The sequence below is a fragment of the Rhopilema esculentum genome, chromosome 15, assembly GCF_057945365.1.
Source record: "Rhopilema esculentum isolate cy_ngs chromosome 15, ASM5794536v1, whole genome shotgun sequence".
NCBI lineage: Eukaryota > Metazoa > Cnidaria > Scyphozoa > Rhizostomeae > Rhizostomatidae > Rhopilema > Rhopilema esculentum.
In genome coordinates this window covers 1622951-1638491 of record NC_142829.1, presented here as the reverse complement: position 1 = coordinate 1638491, position 15541 = coordinate 1622951, and the positions used below count along the sequence as shown (strand labels likewise).

The 15541-nt window shown below is 36.0% G+C and overlaps 1 protein-coding gene across 1 annotated transcript; it reads right to left on the bottom strand.

Annotated features, from left to right (window-relative positions):
• Positions 1 to 33: 33 nt before the first annotated feature.
• On the bottom strand, positions 34 to 13588 carry LOC135685784 (coiled-coil domain-containing protein 81). The gene is made up of 15 exons (XM_065201849.2): positions 13378 to 13588; positions 13165 to 13226; positions 12339 to 12495; positions 11668 to 11924; positions 9710 to 9798; positions 8903 to 9126; positions 5865 to 6135; positions 5370 to 5547; positions 5037 to 5111; positions 4754 to 4786; positions 4437 to 4520; positions 3854 to 3939; positions 3380 to 3458; positions 1104 to 1330; positions 34 to 507 (listed from the first exon to the last, which is right to left on the bottom strand). Exons 1-15 carry the CDS (start codon positions 13457 to 13459, stop codon positions 243 to 245), a joined length of 2169 nt encoding a protein of 722 aa, XP_065057921.2. The 5' UTR covers positions 13460 to 13588; the 3' UTR covers positions 34 to 242.
• Positions 13589 to 15541: the final 1953 nt, after the last annotated feature.

Below are 15541 nucleotides of genomic sequence, written 5' to 3'. Positions count from 1 at the left end.
TAACACAAAACAGATCCAGTCATCAAACCCTAGTTTTCTCAAGATTAGATGCTGATGAAATTTTTAACAAACAACAACATGGTAAATTATTTTTATACACCCTTGGTTAAATTCCGATATGAATTCCTAAATGTTTCACAAAATCGCTAAAATCACAGTTATAACATTTATTTTCATTTTGATGAGCCAAATCTTTATACAAAAACTCTTTATTGTTGAGCCCTTTACAGTTTTCCCGTCTTCTAAACCATTATCCTGGAGCCGGAGAGGTATCGTGACTCGCACCAAACATTTGACTCTCCGCAATTGGGCATTTTACGCTTGCATTCTTTGCATCTACGGTACTTATCACATTGTTCATGTAGCAAGCATCCAGGGCTCTGTGCACGAACCCTGTCATCCGCCTCCCGTACGTGCTTGGTCTTTGCAGCATGTAGCCAGGTGTCCTCAAGATCACGGCGAATTTTCACTCGTTCCCGGTTTCTATTGATTGTTTCATCGAGTAAGCTAAAAGACAACCAAATTTGCACTCAAAGCTCAGTTATAAACCATATACAGTTTACCGTCTATTGCCTAGCAAAGGGCGGCTCTAAATTGCAACACAGTGTTTCATGCAGTCGCAATGGGCAACTTTTTCGCCTCGTTTCCTAATACAGTTCATGATTTATACTGTGTACACACACAATTTTTTTGCTACAATGCTACACCTAAAACATGCTCATTTCTTATGGATATAGCCATGAATCGCTTTATACAAGGTCTTTTGTAAATGACCACGTAATCTTTAGAGGGAATCTAAAGGGCGTGACCCCAAATAATCTTTAGAGGCTTGCCACGAAATTCTGTTTTGCCACCTGGCAGCAATCGTTCCTAAGTAAAATTCTTGAATAAATCCCTGTCTTCCACCCTATAATTACTAACATTTTGGCAGATTTCTCCAACCGAATATCCAAGGCCATGTTTAAAAAGGTTTCGCAAAAAGCTTTGTAAATTTGTTACTGCATTTAAAAGTCCGGGAAACACATAAACGGTTATCACAGTGACTGTTAGACGAGACACCAGACTCAATGCACCAAGTGCTTAAAAAACAAAAACCAACGTACTCTGTTTTCGCTCTTGTAAGCATTAGGGATTCCTCTTTTTGCGTTCGCAGATCGTTTAAGATGGCATTTCTTTTCTTTTCAGCTGCAGCTCCAAGTTGATCTTCGAATAATTTTCTTGCTCGTGCTCGTTTTTCGATCATTTTTTCGTGATTCATGTCATTTTTACCGAAATACGGCATTTCTGCGTCAGGGTAGGCACCTGCTATTGGAAGTGGCCTGAAACGCATCTGTCAAAAAAAACAAAAATATTTAGAGGACATTTTCCAAAACGTTAGGATTGTGGTTTACTTTGCATTGAAGATAAGATGCAAACGATAAATAATTACCGTGCGAAAGTAGGCATTTGAAGATCAGTGTAAAGATGAATGCAACAGCTGTCTAAATATTCGTATCAAGACTAACATGATTCAGTCGAATAACTACACTATTGGAAAATTAAGCTCAACTAAACAGAGTCTCATGATCTAACCTAACTTCAAAACAAGAGACTTGATACAAGCAACAACATTTCTTAAACAACGTTAATAGCCGTCAGAACTTTTTAGCATATCTACTAAGTTCCCCCATTTCTTTTGTTAAATATCCAGTATTTGACTATCAAGTATCAGCTTACCAGTAGGGACGTGATGGCACAAAGCTTAATACGTAGCCTTGAAGACAAATCAAACCTTGCACGGGAAAAAGGCATGTGGAATGATAATTCACCCTGCGTTTCCTCTCTTGGGTACTAAAAGCTTAATTTCAGGAGTCAACGCAGCAAAAATAGAAGTTTCCTAAATTTAATCAACTTTTTGAAGCCATGCAAGTTGTTTATCCAAAAATATAAATAAATCTCTAGGCATTGACCAATTGATACAATAAATTATCACTAGGTTTAACCAATTGCTAGGTTGCTAGAAAGAAGTTGATACAACTTCCTCGGCTTTTGACCCGGGGGAGCTTTATAAATATCCCTTGCGGACGACTTGGTACGAAATTGTAATAAGTAATGGGAAAATAACATTTTCCATTGAAATGTTGCTGTTATTATTATGATTCTATCTGTCTATATCATTAACGAAATAGATCTGCTACTGAGGTTCAAGCCCACCAGGCTGATAAAGCTGCTGATCTACACAGCTCATAAACTACACAGATACTAAGCTTCAGTATTCCGCAAATCTCCAGACCTTTTACAAAGCATTTCCACGTCACTACAATTTCTACACTACACTAGCAGTCTCAGCACTAATACTAACTGTATTTCTGCCACGTGGCTCTCTTATTCCTCTATAAACAGGCTCGCTTGAACTGGTATCTTGAAATGGCTGGATGACGTTTGCTTTTGGAATGGTTAGGCCCTTGCGACATCGACCTGTATCCACCTGAAACTGGCGCTCTATGCACCTCTTAATGTATATCTACGACAACAACAGCAACAACATAAACACGCATATTCCTTGGAAAAGGTATAAGCTCTATTGTCACATCGACCAAGAAGTATTCTATTATGATAGCTAATTACAAGAGACTGACTATGGCTTTTTCTCATTGATTTGTAAATGCTGACTGTGTCTACTACGAAATGTTGACAGCTACAAGACAGCTACAAGACAGAAAAAAACTAAATACAAAGTCTTAATGAATCAATTGAGCTTGCAAAAATAAACAAAGCCTCAAAACTACTCATATCTGAATAGGATTTCTTAACACCTCGACTATTGGCTCAACTGGATTTTAAAGCTCGAAATTTAAAATGGTTTTGCAAATAAAGGATTGAGAAATGCAAAATGCGGTTATTTAGTTGGCTGGTTTGCAAGAAAATGCCTGATTTGAGGAATAATATTTTCAAAGTGAAGTCTAATTTAGACACTTGGTTACTAGGGAATTAAACACACAAAGCTTTTTAGATAATTCTTTCAAAATAAAATTCACATCTTTTTAAATGGCAAACAGCATCTCGGTTTCAAATAATCAACAAAGAAAAAAAGCGGTGTACTATTCTCTACGTTGCACTAATTGGACAGTAATCCATACCCCAAACAAAAGCCATTATGGTTTAAATAGTAGTGCAGCATGCAGCACTTTCAAAGGTCAGAAAATATGGAAAACAAATAACTTAACAGCGCCGTTGCTTACAAGAGAATACATATACCCATGCACAGGTTATCTATTCTTGAAGATCAACATAAAGAATTTGAAAGATTAACTTAATATAAAAAACACTATAAACTATTTCTTGACAATATATATGAATCATACCCCGATTTCAATCAATTCCAAGAATATGTTTTTACCTGGGTATCCAATGCTTTTTTATATTCTTCACTTTGAAGTCTTTTGTTTCGCAAATATTGTTCTCTTTGAACAGCAAGGCTAAGAAAGGAAAGAGGATAGGGCTACTCGTTTATCTGAACTCATAGATGCTAGAAATCAATACCAAGGACACGAGAGAGCGTTTTGAATTTGCCTTTCAGTTCAATACCATTTTTACTTATCAAACCAATAAAAAATATTGTAGAGGACAGTTGCATTAAGGTATACCTCCTTACTTGAAAGTTGGTTTTAGTCTGCAAAGAACTAAAGTTTTATGTTTTGAAAAACATTCTTAAACCTTTTTAAAACATTCTTTCTTAATTGGGAGTATCGAGTATTTTAGGCCATTTTTGGGTATCAACAGATTTTCTTACAATGCTTCATACCAACGGCAATATACGAGTCAATCAACAACAAGCAGCAAGAATCAGCCATTAAGATTTGAATGTACTTACTCTTCAGCTAACTGGACCTGCTCAAGTCTCTCCATGAAATCCTTTTCTTTCCTTGACTTTAGTAAGTTATGTTCCCTTTGCTTCACCTAACAAAAAGTGGGAATTTCTTGCAAAGTGGAAACCACGAATTGAAAGGAGATTACAATTCAAGGTCTTTGAGTCACAATAAAATAGACTCAAAACAAAGCTCAGTGGGTTTAAAGACTGCTTAAACCACAAGTTGCACCCACACAGAACAAAAAATTACAACTATCTCTGGAACATTTTATCACCTTTTGTTCTTGAATCAAAAAGATTTCAGTTACTTTGACCCAAAGTACTTTTTCATTGACTTAGAAACCAGAAATGATTTCGTCATAAGTTTCTGGCTATTCATAACATCTATAGATTGATTTCAAACGAATTTAGTACCTATCTGACGTAATGTTGTGTTAAACAAGGAAAAAGATGTGTCGTTCATTGTTTGTAAGAATACACTTTGAATGGTTAAGAAACGTTCTGACGTGTTACGTATACAACTGTATTGCATACTAAACATTGTGAAAAATGAGATGGAAATGCACAAGATTATACAACACACTACCTGGTCGGCAAGGTCGCTATGGTAATTCTGTTGAGTGAAGGCAAATGGAGGGCTGACATTTCGTTTGTAAAACACAAATGAACGCTGAGAAAAGAAGACAAGAAAACTATGATTACTTCAAGGCGAAGTGGGTTTCAGATACTATCAAGAGGTGCTTCAATCTTTACAATGATCAACTTGCTGGTTTCTATTGTGCCAAAAAAGGTTTGAAGTTGCAAATTAAGAAATATGTGACTTAAATCCAGAAAAAGATTACGCAATTAAATAAAAGAGACCACAAAACAAAAATAGGCTAAGCAACAAGTCTGCAAACATACATGGAAATCTGTCGGTCGTTCTGCTTTCTTTGTCTAAAACAGATAAATTGAATCGTGTTAAATAAAATCATGAAAGACTTAAAAGAAAAGCAGGGTGAGTCTTGTATTTTGCCGGTTATTGGTAAAGTAAAGGTTATTGAAATGATGAAACAGAGTTGTTGTTAACTTAGGTAAAGACCAAGCCAATAAAAGAGTCAAAACAACTTTGAAAAACAGTTTTGCAAGCATCATAACCCTCAAAGTGTTTAGATATCAATGACAAAATTTTTTGAAGATTCAAGACCTTAACTGCCTCAGAAACACCAAGATTGAAAGCGGCAACTTTCTGTGCTTCTGCTCTATTGGCCGCCTTTGCATCCTAAAAAAGAAGCAAAACAGAAAAATTACAGTCAGTTGAAGATCGACATTAGCTGTTCAAACGACAAAAAGCAAGATCAACAGCTGCTATGGGAGAACCATTTCATGATTCGGCAAAAAGTTGATATAATTAATCGAAATATGTTGAGTGAAATTATTGGTATTAGCTCAATTTACGATTTTTTAAGATGTACTAGTCTTATGGAGAAACCACTAGCAACCAAGCTCAAAGGAAGACTTGATGTTATTTGCTGTCTACCTGGTCTTTGAGAATTGCTTCGTAATCCTTGATATGCTGGTACTGTTGCAAGAGTCGGTCTTCTTCGAGTTCTTTTTTTCTGCGTTCTTCGTGGAGATAAATGGGAACATTTCTGCGTTCTCGTTGATAACATAAGTAGCACAACTCTTGACCAGCATCATGAAGACAGTTCGAACATCTAGAAACAGGGCCGCTTGAATTAAACATTATTAAGATGATCGGATGGTTAAAAACAGGATTGACCAGCATTATTGAATCGGGGCTGGATTTGGGCTGGGATAGGGCTGGGATAGGGCTGGACCAGAGCTGGATTAGGGTTGGATTAGGGCCAAATTAGGGTTGGATTAGGGCTGGATTAGTCTACTCATGTAGATTCATTTTTTGGATATAGCCAGACGGAATTAATGGGTTGAAGAATCAAGGGGAGAAGAAACTACCTTTAACGAGAAAGTGAAACTAATTTGTCATCCAGCGTCATAAGACAATCTTACTTACGTTTTGTCAATTGTTTTTGTCCTAAGTGTCTTTTTCACAGGCACAAACGAATCAGAGTCCTTGTTCCTGTCATCGTCTCCAAACGCCGTTTTTGGTATCGACTTTAAACCACGTGATGACGGCTTTGAGGCAGTTTTCAGTTTAATGCGCTCTAGATTTGAATGGTCAAATGTTACCTCGTTACGAGGCAACATAGAATCAGGTTGCACCAGCCCGTGTGATGTCATCGGTTTCTCTGGTGCTGTTTTAAGCCGCATTGGAGATTGGGGTCCTGAAAATAGATAAAATGATATAAGGAACACGATTTCAACAAGCATGTACATACATAAATCTTTTTGCTAAGGTAAGCGGCATGTGACGATGCAAGAACACATCTGTCTCTTAATCTATTGAAAAAATCAACAACTGCGAGTAAGACCCGAGTGCTCATTCTTGAGGGATTCCAATATCAAATCGCAAAGATGAACCATTCGTTAATCCTGCAGAAAGCCAAAGGCCGCGAGATCATTTGTTTCGACGGGGAATACTTGTTGCGGTGAATTTGTAAACGAGCACCAGCAGGTTTAAGACTTCTGAAGGTTGGATACAAGATTCAGAGTAACATCTGAATGGGAAACGCAATTATCGTCATGGCAATGGAACTGAGGAATGTAAACAGATATGGCCCGTATTGATGAATTGATCATATCATTGCCAGGTTCATCGTAAAAGTGAAACTAGCGTAAAATAGTAAATTGAACTGCTGTCATGAAAAACTTTATCTGACAGCTGACTTCGGGAAATCAAAATTTACGGTGATAAAAGAAATTTTTTCGTGAGTTTGAAAATTATTAAGAATGTCATTCTAAGCAAAAAAGTAAATAAAATCACGAGCTAAATAAAATGAAGATGCATATAAGTCTCTTGCAGCATTTATGTACTATATCTATACAAATTTGCTTATAGCAAATTGGGAGTTGAAATCATAACTTGTCTATTTCTTGTAAAAAAAGATGTTATGGTAACCACTTTAGCGGCGCTCTACCAATACTGCTAAAAGTCTAATTAGCTTACCATAAATGTTTAGCAGAGGCAAACATTCACCATGAAGATCTCTGAGACCCCTAAATGTCTCATTGCCAAGATAAGAAGGCCCAACGTCATAATCATGCAGATTGAACACGTTTTTAAAAGTATTCGCTTGCGCAACAGATGCCATTGCTATTGCCACAAAATGCTGTTTAATACTGCCAGACGATGCCAAGTTCACACTGCTTTCAAAATCACAACGCTCAGTCTTTAAGTGACAGACTAATAAGCAAAACCCGTAAACCTTGGCAACATTATTAGCAACTCCTAAATATATACAGTCAGTCAAGGGTCTGGGTCTTAGATTTTGTTTACATTTCCATGGAGATAGTCATAATTTGCTTGACTCTTCAAAGTGACATATTGAAACCGATTTGAGTTATGAATAATCAATATTCTGATTGATTTTTTGAAATGCGGTATTCCACAGTGTTCATGAAATATTCAACAGATCTCGAGTAACGCTAAGAAATGAAAAAACAGGTGGAGCAAATCCTCAGGTTTGAAGACCAAGCCAAAGAGGCTCAAAAGATAAAGGAATATCATGCGACGACAATCATTATAGTTCAGAAAGAACCTAGTTAATGTCAACCTCTTTAATTCGTCAAAAAAGTAATTTTAACCAAAAAGTAGCAATAATTTTACTTTAAAGTTACGAAAGAGAAAAGCCACGATACTTTAAAGGCACGAAAGAGAAAACTTCCCAATTTCTTCCTCAAGTTGAAAGTTTGCAAGGATGATTTCTTTGTTATACTAATTATAGCTTGGTAACCTTTAAAAAAAACCTGATGTGCTTATAGTAGTAAATGAATTATAAGGATGATACATTAAAAAAGATGCAATTCTCAGAGAACTAAGGCAAAATATATAGTCAGAAAGGCTACCACAAGATTAAAAAAAAGCAGAATTACAGCGAAACATAGATTGTGCAACAGATATTGCAATTAAAAGCTGAAACAGTCAATCACGGTATGAAGAAAATACTAGGCTGAAAAATCCGACATTTTATGTGAAAGAATGTTGTTTGGATTAGCGGCATACAATGCGGCATAGAATACAATTATTTCACTTAGCGCAAGTCGCTGCTTTGAAAGTATGGTTCAAAATGCAAAGAGACAGATGGCAGAAGAATTTCAGCAATAGAGCTTTTAAATAAAATAATTTTAATTCTTAGGCATAAATAAGTAATGTGATCCTCCAGGTTGCTGTTTAAATATAAATTACTTCACAAACTGCCAGTGATTTTGTTTAATGCTTTTAAGCATAATCATGCCCGTTGATCACGGATTTGAAAACAGATTATAATTTGCTGATAAATAAATCACCTACGTAATAACATCTGCTTTGTAATCAAAATTACATTCACTTTACTTGTAAGTGGTATCTGACGTTTGAACCAGTTAACTAATGACTAGTCCTGAAATCTAAAGCTATTTTCTATGTCACTGTGTCATAAATAGTCTTTGCTTATCGTAAAAGCTAGGAGAACATCGAGAAATTAAATATAAAGGTGAAATGCTTTGCAATAAGGATCCTATGAACAGGTTGTCATGCTTGAACAAAAAACAAAGATGGATTGATTGAATTATATTCAAGTAGCTAAGATTAGATGTGAGATGGACTGAAAATTGATGAATCCAAAAAAGTGCTCGAGAAAGTTAGAGAATGTCGAAAATTGAGAGCTATTCCATGAGAGAACTAGGAGGTAGGATTTGATAATATTGGCATCACGAAACGAACTTGCAAAATTGCAACCAACAGCAAACAAGAAATGAAAGGAATTTTATTATCACTTCCAATATACACTTTCAGAGAAGCTGATTTTGCACAGCTAAAATGAAACTTCAGGGTTTCTAGGCTAGTTCAACTCTGTTGAAAGAAAATGGCCATCACTTCGCAGGAACGAACAAGAAACAAAAAGAAACAAAAGCCAATAAGAAACAAAAACTTTTGAAGATGGAATCACTTACTTGGTGACTCATTATTCGCTTCTTTTTCTCCTTGTTTATCTGTATCGTATTTCTGTTTCTCTATTCTTGGGCTGATTTCCAAAACAGCTAGGCCATCAATGTCGGTCCCCAGCCCTGCTGTTTCTTCATTAATAATAGGCATTAGAGAACGCTTCTTTAAATTTGAGCCAGTTATACTGCTGTCTTTATTACCGATTTCATCGATCTCATCGCCTGGATTTATTCTATAAAAAATTGGGGAAAGTTTTATGTATCTAAAGATGTTATAGAAGGTTTAGTTCTCGGTTTAGTTGCTGTTGTTTGTATAAGAATGGTTACAAGTAGCTTTAGCTTTTCTGAAGTATGTTGAGAGCAAACAGTCAGGAGCCAGACAGGGAGTATAGTTAACAATGAAGCACACATCCTGTCTTGTCGAAAAACTCGATTTGAAAGGCACAAGTGGGAGATAAAAATCAAACCGAATAACAATATTTTAGATAAAATTTTTAGATTAAGATGGCCTCAAATCAGACATAATGGTATGAAGAAATGTCTTCTTGGCGGGCTGATTCTGTTTTTGGTACACATTTCGTCACACGAATACAATACAAGCAGTAGGTTTTCCTACCAAAATAAAAAAATTGATGTTTTGTCTTTATTTCACTTTCTTCCTGTAACTAAAACTTTGGTCTTTTCAGTTAAAGAAGATGTTTTTTGTAGCTTTAGAGACGAACTGTCCAATATAATAGTCCAAAATTTAATGGTTATATGACGTAGAATACGGAATACAGGACGTAAATGTTTAGAGATTTGAATTTCCATTGTTACCTTGGTAGGTAGATTGTGCTTGCTGATGTTGATGGACGTCCAAATGGAGTCATCGAGCGTGAAATGACAGAATCACTGGTTTCTGGTCTCTATGAAGAAAAATGAAGGATTTTTAGATCTCCAGAGAAAAACTTTAAATTACAAAAACAGAGAAAATCTGGATCGGGGTTTTTACGATTTGATAAAAAAACATTGTTCGACTTAAACATTGTTCGAAATCTGAATATAACCCTGTCAATACTTTCAACTGTTAAATGACGTCAGTTTCAAAGCAAGGATGAATTAGGCAAGAACCACAATACAAAAATAAGCGGTTTAGTTATGTTGGAATATTGAATGAAAGAGCGTAGACAAAGAGAGGAATCCGGGGGCTTGGCCTGGAAAAACCTTTGCAGACAACGAGTTTTGAAACTTCTGAAAATTAGAATTTTGGGAAGACTGGCAAAACAATCATTAGCCACCTAAGGGCCCTGCAAAAGTTTCAAAATCCCACAGCACCTACAGCCACATCGCGGATTGCAGAGAAAAAGGAGCAAATTTGAGGAAAAGGGGGCACTTAAAACTGAAGAAAGTTGACTTTTCCTGACAAAATGTTACTTTTTCTGAGAAAGGTGTCCTTTTGAAAATAAGGGGCAGTTGTGGATCCTTGGGACCCTGAGCTGTAGCATCTATGACTGAAAACACCCACAACTGCCAACGCACCACATCGCTGCCAAGAGAAACAGGTATAAGAATTCCTAATGCTTTTCTATTCTATCTGAGAAATTAATTGGACCAAACCAATCCTGGCTGGTCATCATCAGCTAAATTTCTTAACTGATCCTTTTTAACAAAAAATAGTTAACAATCAATTTACTAAAATATTAAAAAACCTTCGAGTACTTAGACTTGACCCTTGGTTTAAAAATTTGCTTTGGAAATCTTGAAGCAAGGTCAGGCCCGTCACTTTAGGGGGGCTATGGGGGAACGTGGGTCGTGACATCTCCCTTGAAAAATAATTCCATTTAAAAAACGAGGAGTTTTTGCCATCTAGAGGTCCTTAGTGAGCTAATTTCCAAACTTGTTAGCAAATACAGGCAAATGGGACTTGGAAACTCCCTTTGAGCACAATAGCTAGCGACGGGCCTGAGCAAGGCTAGTGAAGTGAAACTGAAGGTCTATGAAGACTTCATTGCTTCTCTATGATGCCTGGTGACAAATGAAGTTCACTGCTGAATGATCTTTAAGCATAGACATAGGAGGCATTCCAAATGTAGAAAGGGGTCATGTAGGCAAAAAGGGGCTCCTTTGTGAGCATCAAACACAAACTTTATGTTTGTTTCTGGAAAGTGAGAGTCATATGCCCCCTGTGGCACTGGTTGCTACCTCAAGGGTTTTTTATTGTCATGAAGAGCACAGAATATAGATTTTGGTGGTTTGTTGGGAAGATAGAGGGAAGGTTCAAGAAGCATGGAGTGATTGGTGCTCCTGTGCAACAAAGGAGCCATCGACAGAACTATTTTTACCTTTAAACTATTAGGACAGCAAAAACTTTTTTGCTGCCCTGATATCCTTCTAAGTATGTAAACTCCCCTCCCAAAGGTATTCGAATAAAACACAATGTTCAACAGTACTGGGTTAAGTCGATGATAACAAAAGAAAAAGTAAATTGATTTTATTTTAGTTACAACATCAACCACTTCAGAATTTCAGTCAATCAAAAAAGTACACAATTTCTTAAACGTAAGTCCATAATTCATTTCATTTCTGAATTAGCTTTCCAGTTTTGGGGGAAAATTCCATGAGATAAATTGGCAGCACAGAATCAGTGAGGAATTGATATATTAAATAAAAATTAATAAGAATTTATAAGTAATTAGCAAGACTGAGGTCAATAATTTTACCAGACTATTCAAATACTTTAAGGGGGGGGGGGTATATATACTTCACACATTGCCAAAAGAAAAAAACATGCTTACATTTCTCATAGCATTCACCAGAGCCCCAGAGCCATCAATGTTTTGAAGAAAATCCTTATAAAACTTCATTTTCACTCTTGAGTCTTTGATTGACAGTTTTCCAATACTTGGGAAGATGAATTCAACATTCTTCTTTGTCTGGACTGATCTTGATAATGCTTGGAGCATTTCTCGCACACAACCCTCAACAGTATCCCTTTCCATGCTTGTTTCTTGGGAAATTGCCGCAAAATTCAGTGAAACTACTGGAATTTGCCCTATGAAGACATTAAATATGTATTTAAAAGTAAAACATTTATGGGAATTTAGAAGTTGTTATGAACAGATAAGACACTCAGTTTATTGATAAAATTGTATATTAATCTAATTTAGAATGAATTATCAATGACTTTAAACTGACTTATTCTTATATATTCTTATAACTTTATTGTACACAATTTTATAGAAACCAAAGCTTGATATTTTGATATTTTGGGATATTTTCTTGGCTTGAAACACAACTAGAGTTTTTTGTGTCTATATTACACAACAAAAAGTACTGTTATATATTACTCCTAGTTTTAAAGATATTTATCTCCCTTTCTTCATCACTAAAAATATTTGCTTTAAATTGAATTTATATTTGTGTTAATTGCATTTGTTGTGATTAACAAACTGAGAACTCAACCAACCGTCTGTGTGGTATTTTGTAGTCTGCAATGCATGTGTCATTGCAAATTTTTCTGATACTTGAAAGACTGGCCTTTGCACAAGGATAAACTTGTTGTTGCCAACATCTAATTTCCTTTGAGACAATGTAAACACACCAAGTGATGGAATGACAACACCCTACATAAGAAGATAATTATTATTATAAGCAAAAAACACAAGGATACCATAGCACCCAGGAGAAAGCTAACACTCAAAGAAATCATGATATAAACTGGTTTTAGCAAGCAAGAGCTGCCATCAAAATTTGTACCACCATCAAATTAACATTGAGGTAGATACTCAATATTTCTTTCTATTCTGTATGGTATTTAAAATGCTAGCTAGACACATTACAAAACCCTTTTTTTGTGATCAATGTTAATGTTCATATGAAAATAAAAACATCTAAATTGAGTTCTTAGGAAAATATTAAAGAGTCAAGTATTATTTGCAGAAACCTGTAAATATTGTGCTTGCATTCCCTTTTAGTGATTTTATATTCTCTTTCAAAAAATTCTCAAGTTAGTTTACACAAATAAATATAGTATCCGAATCCTGCTTCGATTGTTCAAAAATAAATTTTATAACAAATGAAATTAATTTCTAGCCACCTTTGGAAAAGACCGGTTTTATCTTTGGAAACACACCAATTTCCAGGACCATAACATTTATTCTTGTTTATGCACTTTGCGAAAAAGTTCAATTTTGAAAATAGCAAATGTTTCCTCTTGCTCGGTAAGGTTAGTCTCTTACAGTTTAATTCACACAAGGACAAATATACAAAAATGACTCTCGAATCTTGTATACCTTTTGAGATCCCATTGTTTTGCCAATAAACTCAGACACTGTGTCCCAAACATATCCCACATCTAAAAGAAAATTGACCAATCGATTTAAAATGAGCACATGAATTTTTAAAACATTCAGGATTATCAACGAAAACAGCACGAAAACAGCTGGGCGTAGCATGAAATGCAAAGCACCGGGAAGTTAGGCACCTGTGCTTGAACACTGATTTACCTTCGTCAGAGAGCTTGGGAATCGTTGCAAAGCGATTTCTTTTGGCCTCAGCCATGATAGATTGCATTTCTTCGCCTTTCATTTTGAACTAGTTGCTATTTCTTCTTGCTACTGCCTTTTAAAAGTCACTGCAAGCCATAGCTGGTCGTCCGCCATTAAACATTGCTCTTTTCTATTATTTTGTCTTTGTCCATGTGCAGTGTTGCCCTGGTGATGACGCTAAGCCAATTGATCAATTGATGTGACGCATGCTCGAACTTCTTTACTTCCGGGACGCAAGACAGTAACCAAGGGGATAGAACGGGGGGCAAAGGGGCCTGGTAGGGGTAAACCCATATTCAAACTTGAACGTTTTCATTTTCAGCACAATTAACTGTTACAAATTGCATAAATCTGAATCAATACCGGATACATGTATAAATAACCACCAAATTTTGAGGGTTGCCACAGGGCGGGTAAAATGGGTATCCTCGATTGAATACTGTTTTTGAAATGGTGCTTATTCGAAAAGGGTATTTTATTTAGAAGGCGCTTGTTAAAAATTGTAATCTCACAAGAAGCGTTGAAATTTACTTTGTTTAATTATTGACCTTAATCCCTTAAATACAATAGAAAAGACACAAAGAATGAAGATACTCAATTATGGTTCAGGTTTGGGGTCGACTCAAAAGCCTTGAATGCAATAGTCCACAGTATCCTCTTGAATACGCTCAATGAATGAAATGGCACGCTGGCACAATGGCTAAATGATTGATAAAGAAACTGTATGAAAAAGCAGACGGTGATGTTCGAGTTGACAATGGTCATACAGACAGTTGAAAAATTTAGCAGGATGTAAGACAAGCTTGTCTCATCTCACCAATGCTATTTGATATCGGTGAAGATGCAATAATGCGCACAAAAGCAGAACGTATAGGAGAAAGATAGGGTTTATATTTGTTGGTCAATCTATATGGAGCATCAGATACGCAGATGACACAATACTCATCGCAATGGCTAATGGGGCAGAAAGCTGGACAATAAAAAAATGACGAGAAAGTGTTACAATTCTTTAAAATGCGGGTATGGTGAAGAGTTTTGAGAATAAGCTGGACTGTGAGGAAAACAAATGAATTGGTGAGAAATTATTGGAGTTAAGGATGTGGATGGTTTCGTCAACCAGGTAAAAAGAATGAAGATGACAAAAATATATGCATTTGAAACGCAGACCGGAAAGTAGAGTCATGACATCAATATAGGGTGAAGTAATGGGGAAAAAGAAGAGTGGGGGAAGAAGAAAAGCCTGGGTAGCCAATATTAAAGAATGGTGTGGAGAAGTGGAAATATCGCAATAATGCAAGGAGCCACGAAATTGTTTCGACTTTAAGGTTGATTACGGATCCATTGGGATTTTTCAAGAATCCCCTTGAAAAGAACAAATTCTATAAAACAACGCACATTTTATTGGTTTGGAAAGCAATACATGGTGAAAACGATTGTTTTCAAATTTGCTCTACTCAAACACTAAACACTTGACACTTTGATACACTGTGCGATGGTGTAGCAACAGGTGTTAATAACACTCAAATGATTACAATTTTGTGCGCCCTTTTTCACGCGAAGTGCTAATGTTAGCGCAATAAGTGATAATGTTCCCACAGTTATACACGAATTCTAATGACAATCTTTTCTCATGTGGATCATTTTCTAATATTGACGTCCCATTGCAAAATGAGCACATTGACGAAAGCGAGGCTCGATGGATGAGCGATTTTAGAGTTTCCATGTCTACGCCGTGCACAAAAACTTAATGAAACTCTAACAAATATAAAAACTTTGGTGACATATATTAACAGAGGGGCATTGGTTGTCTTGTATTTTGAAATCAAGGATATTATGTCTTGAATCTTCCTTTCAAGGAGAATCTTAGAATAAAAACATATATTTAAGATAATGATATTTCGATTCTAGGTATTTCCTTGAAATTTGAACGCCATATATAATCAAAGTCGTCGAATCAGACAAACGCGAAAATGCAGAATTTGAGCCCTTCCGCGTAATTTTTTTTTTCTAATTTCTAACAACATGTTTTTCCAATCGAGTGTCAGGATAGATCAAATTTCTCAGCTAGCCTTCGAGACCCAGGGTGGAATCCATGTAAACCTTACGCCGGATATTGACCAGT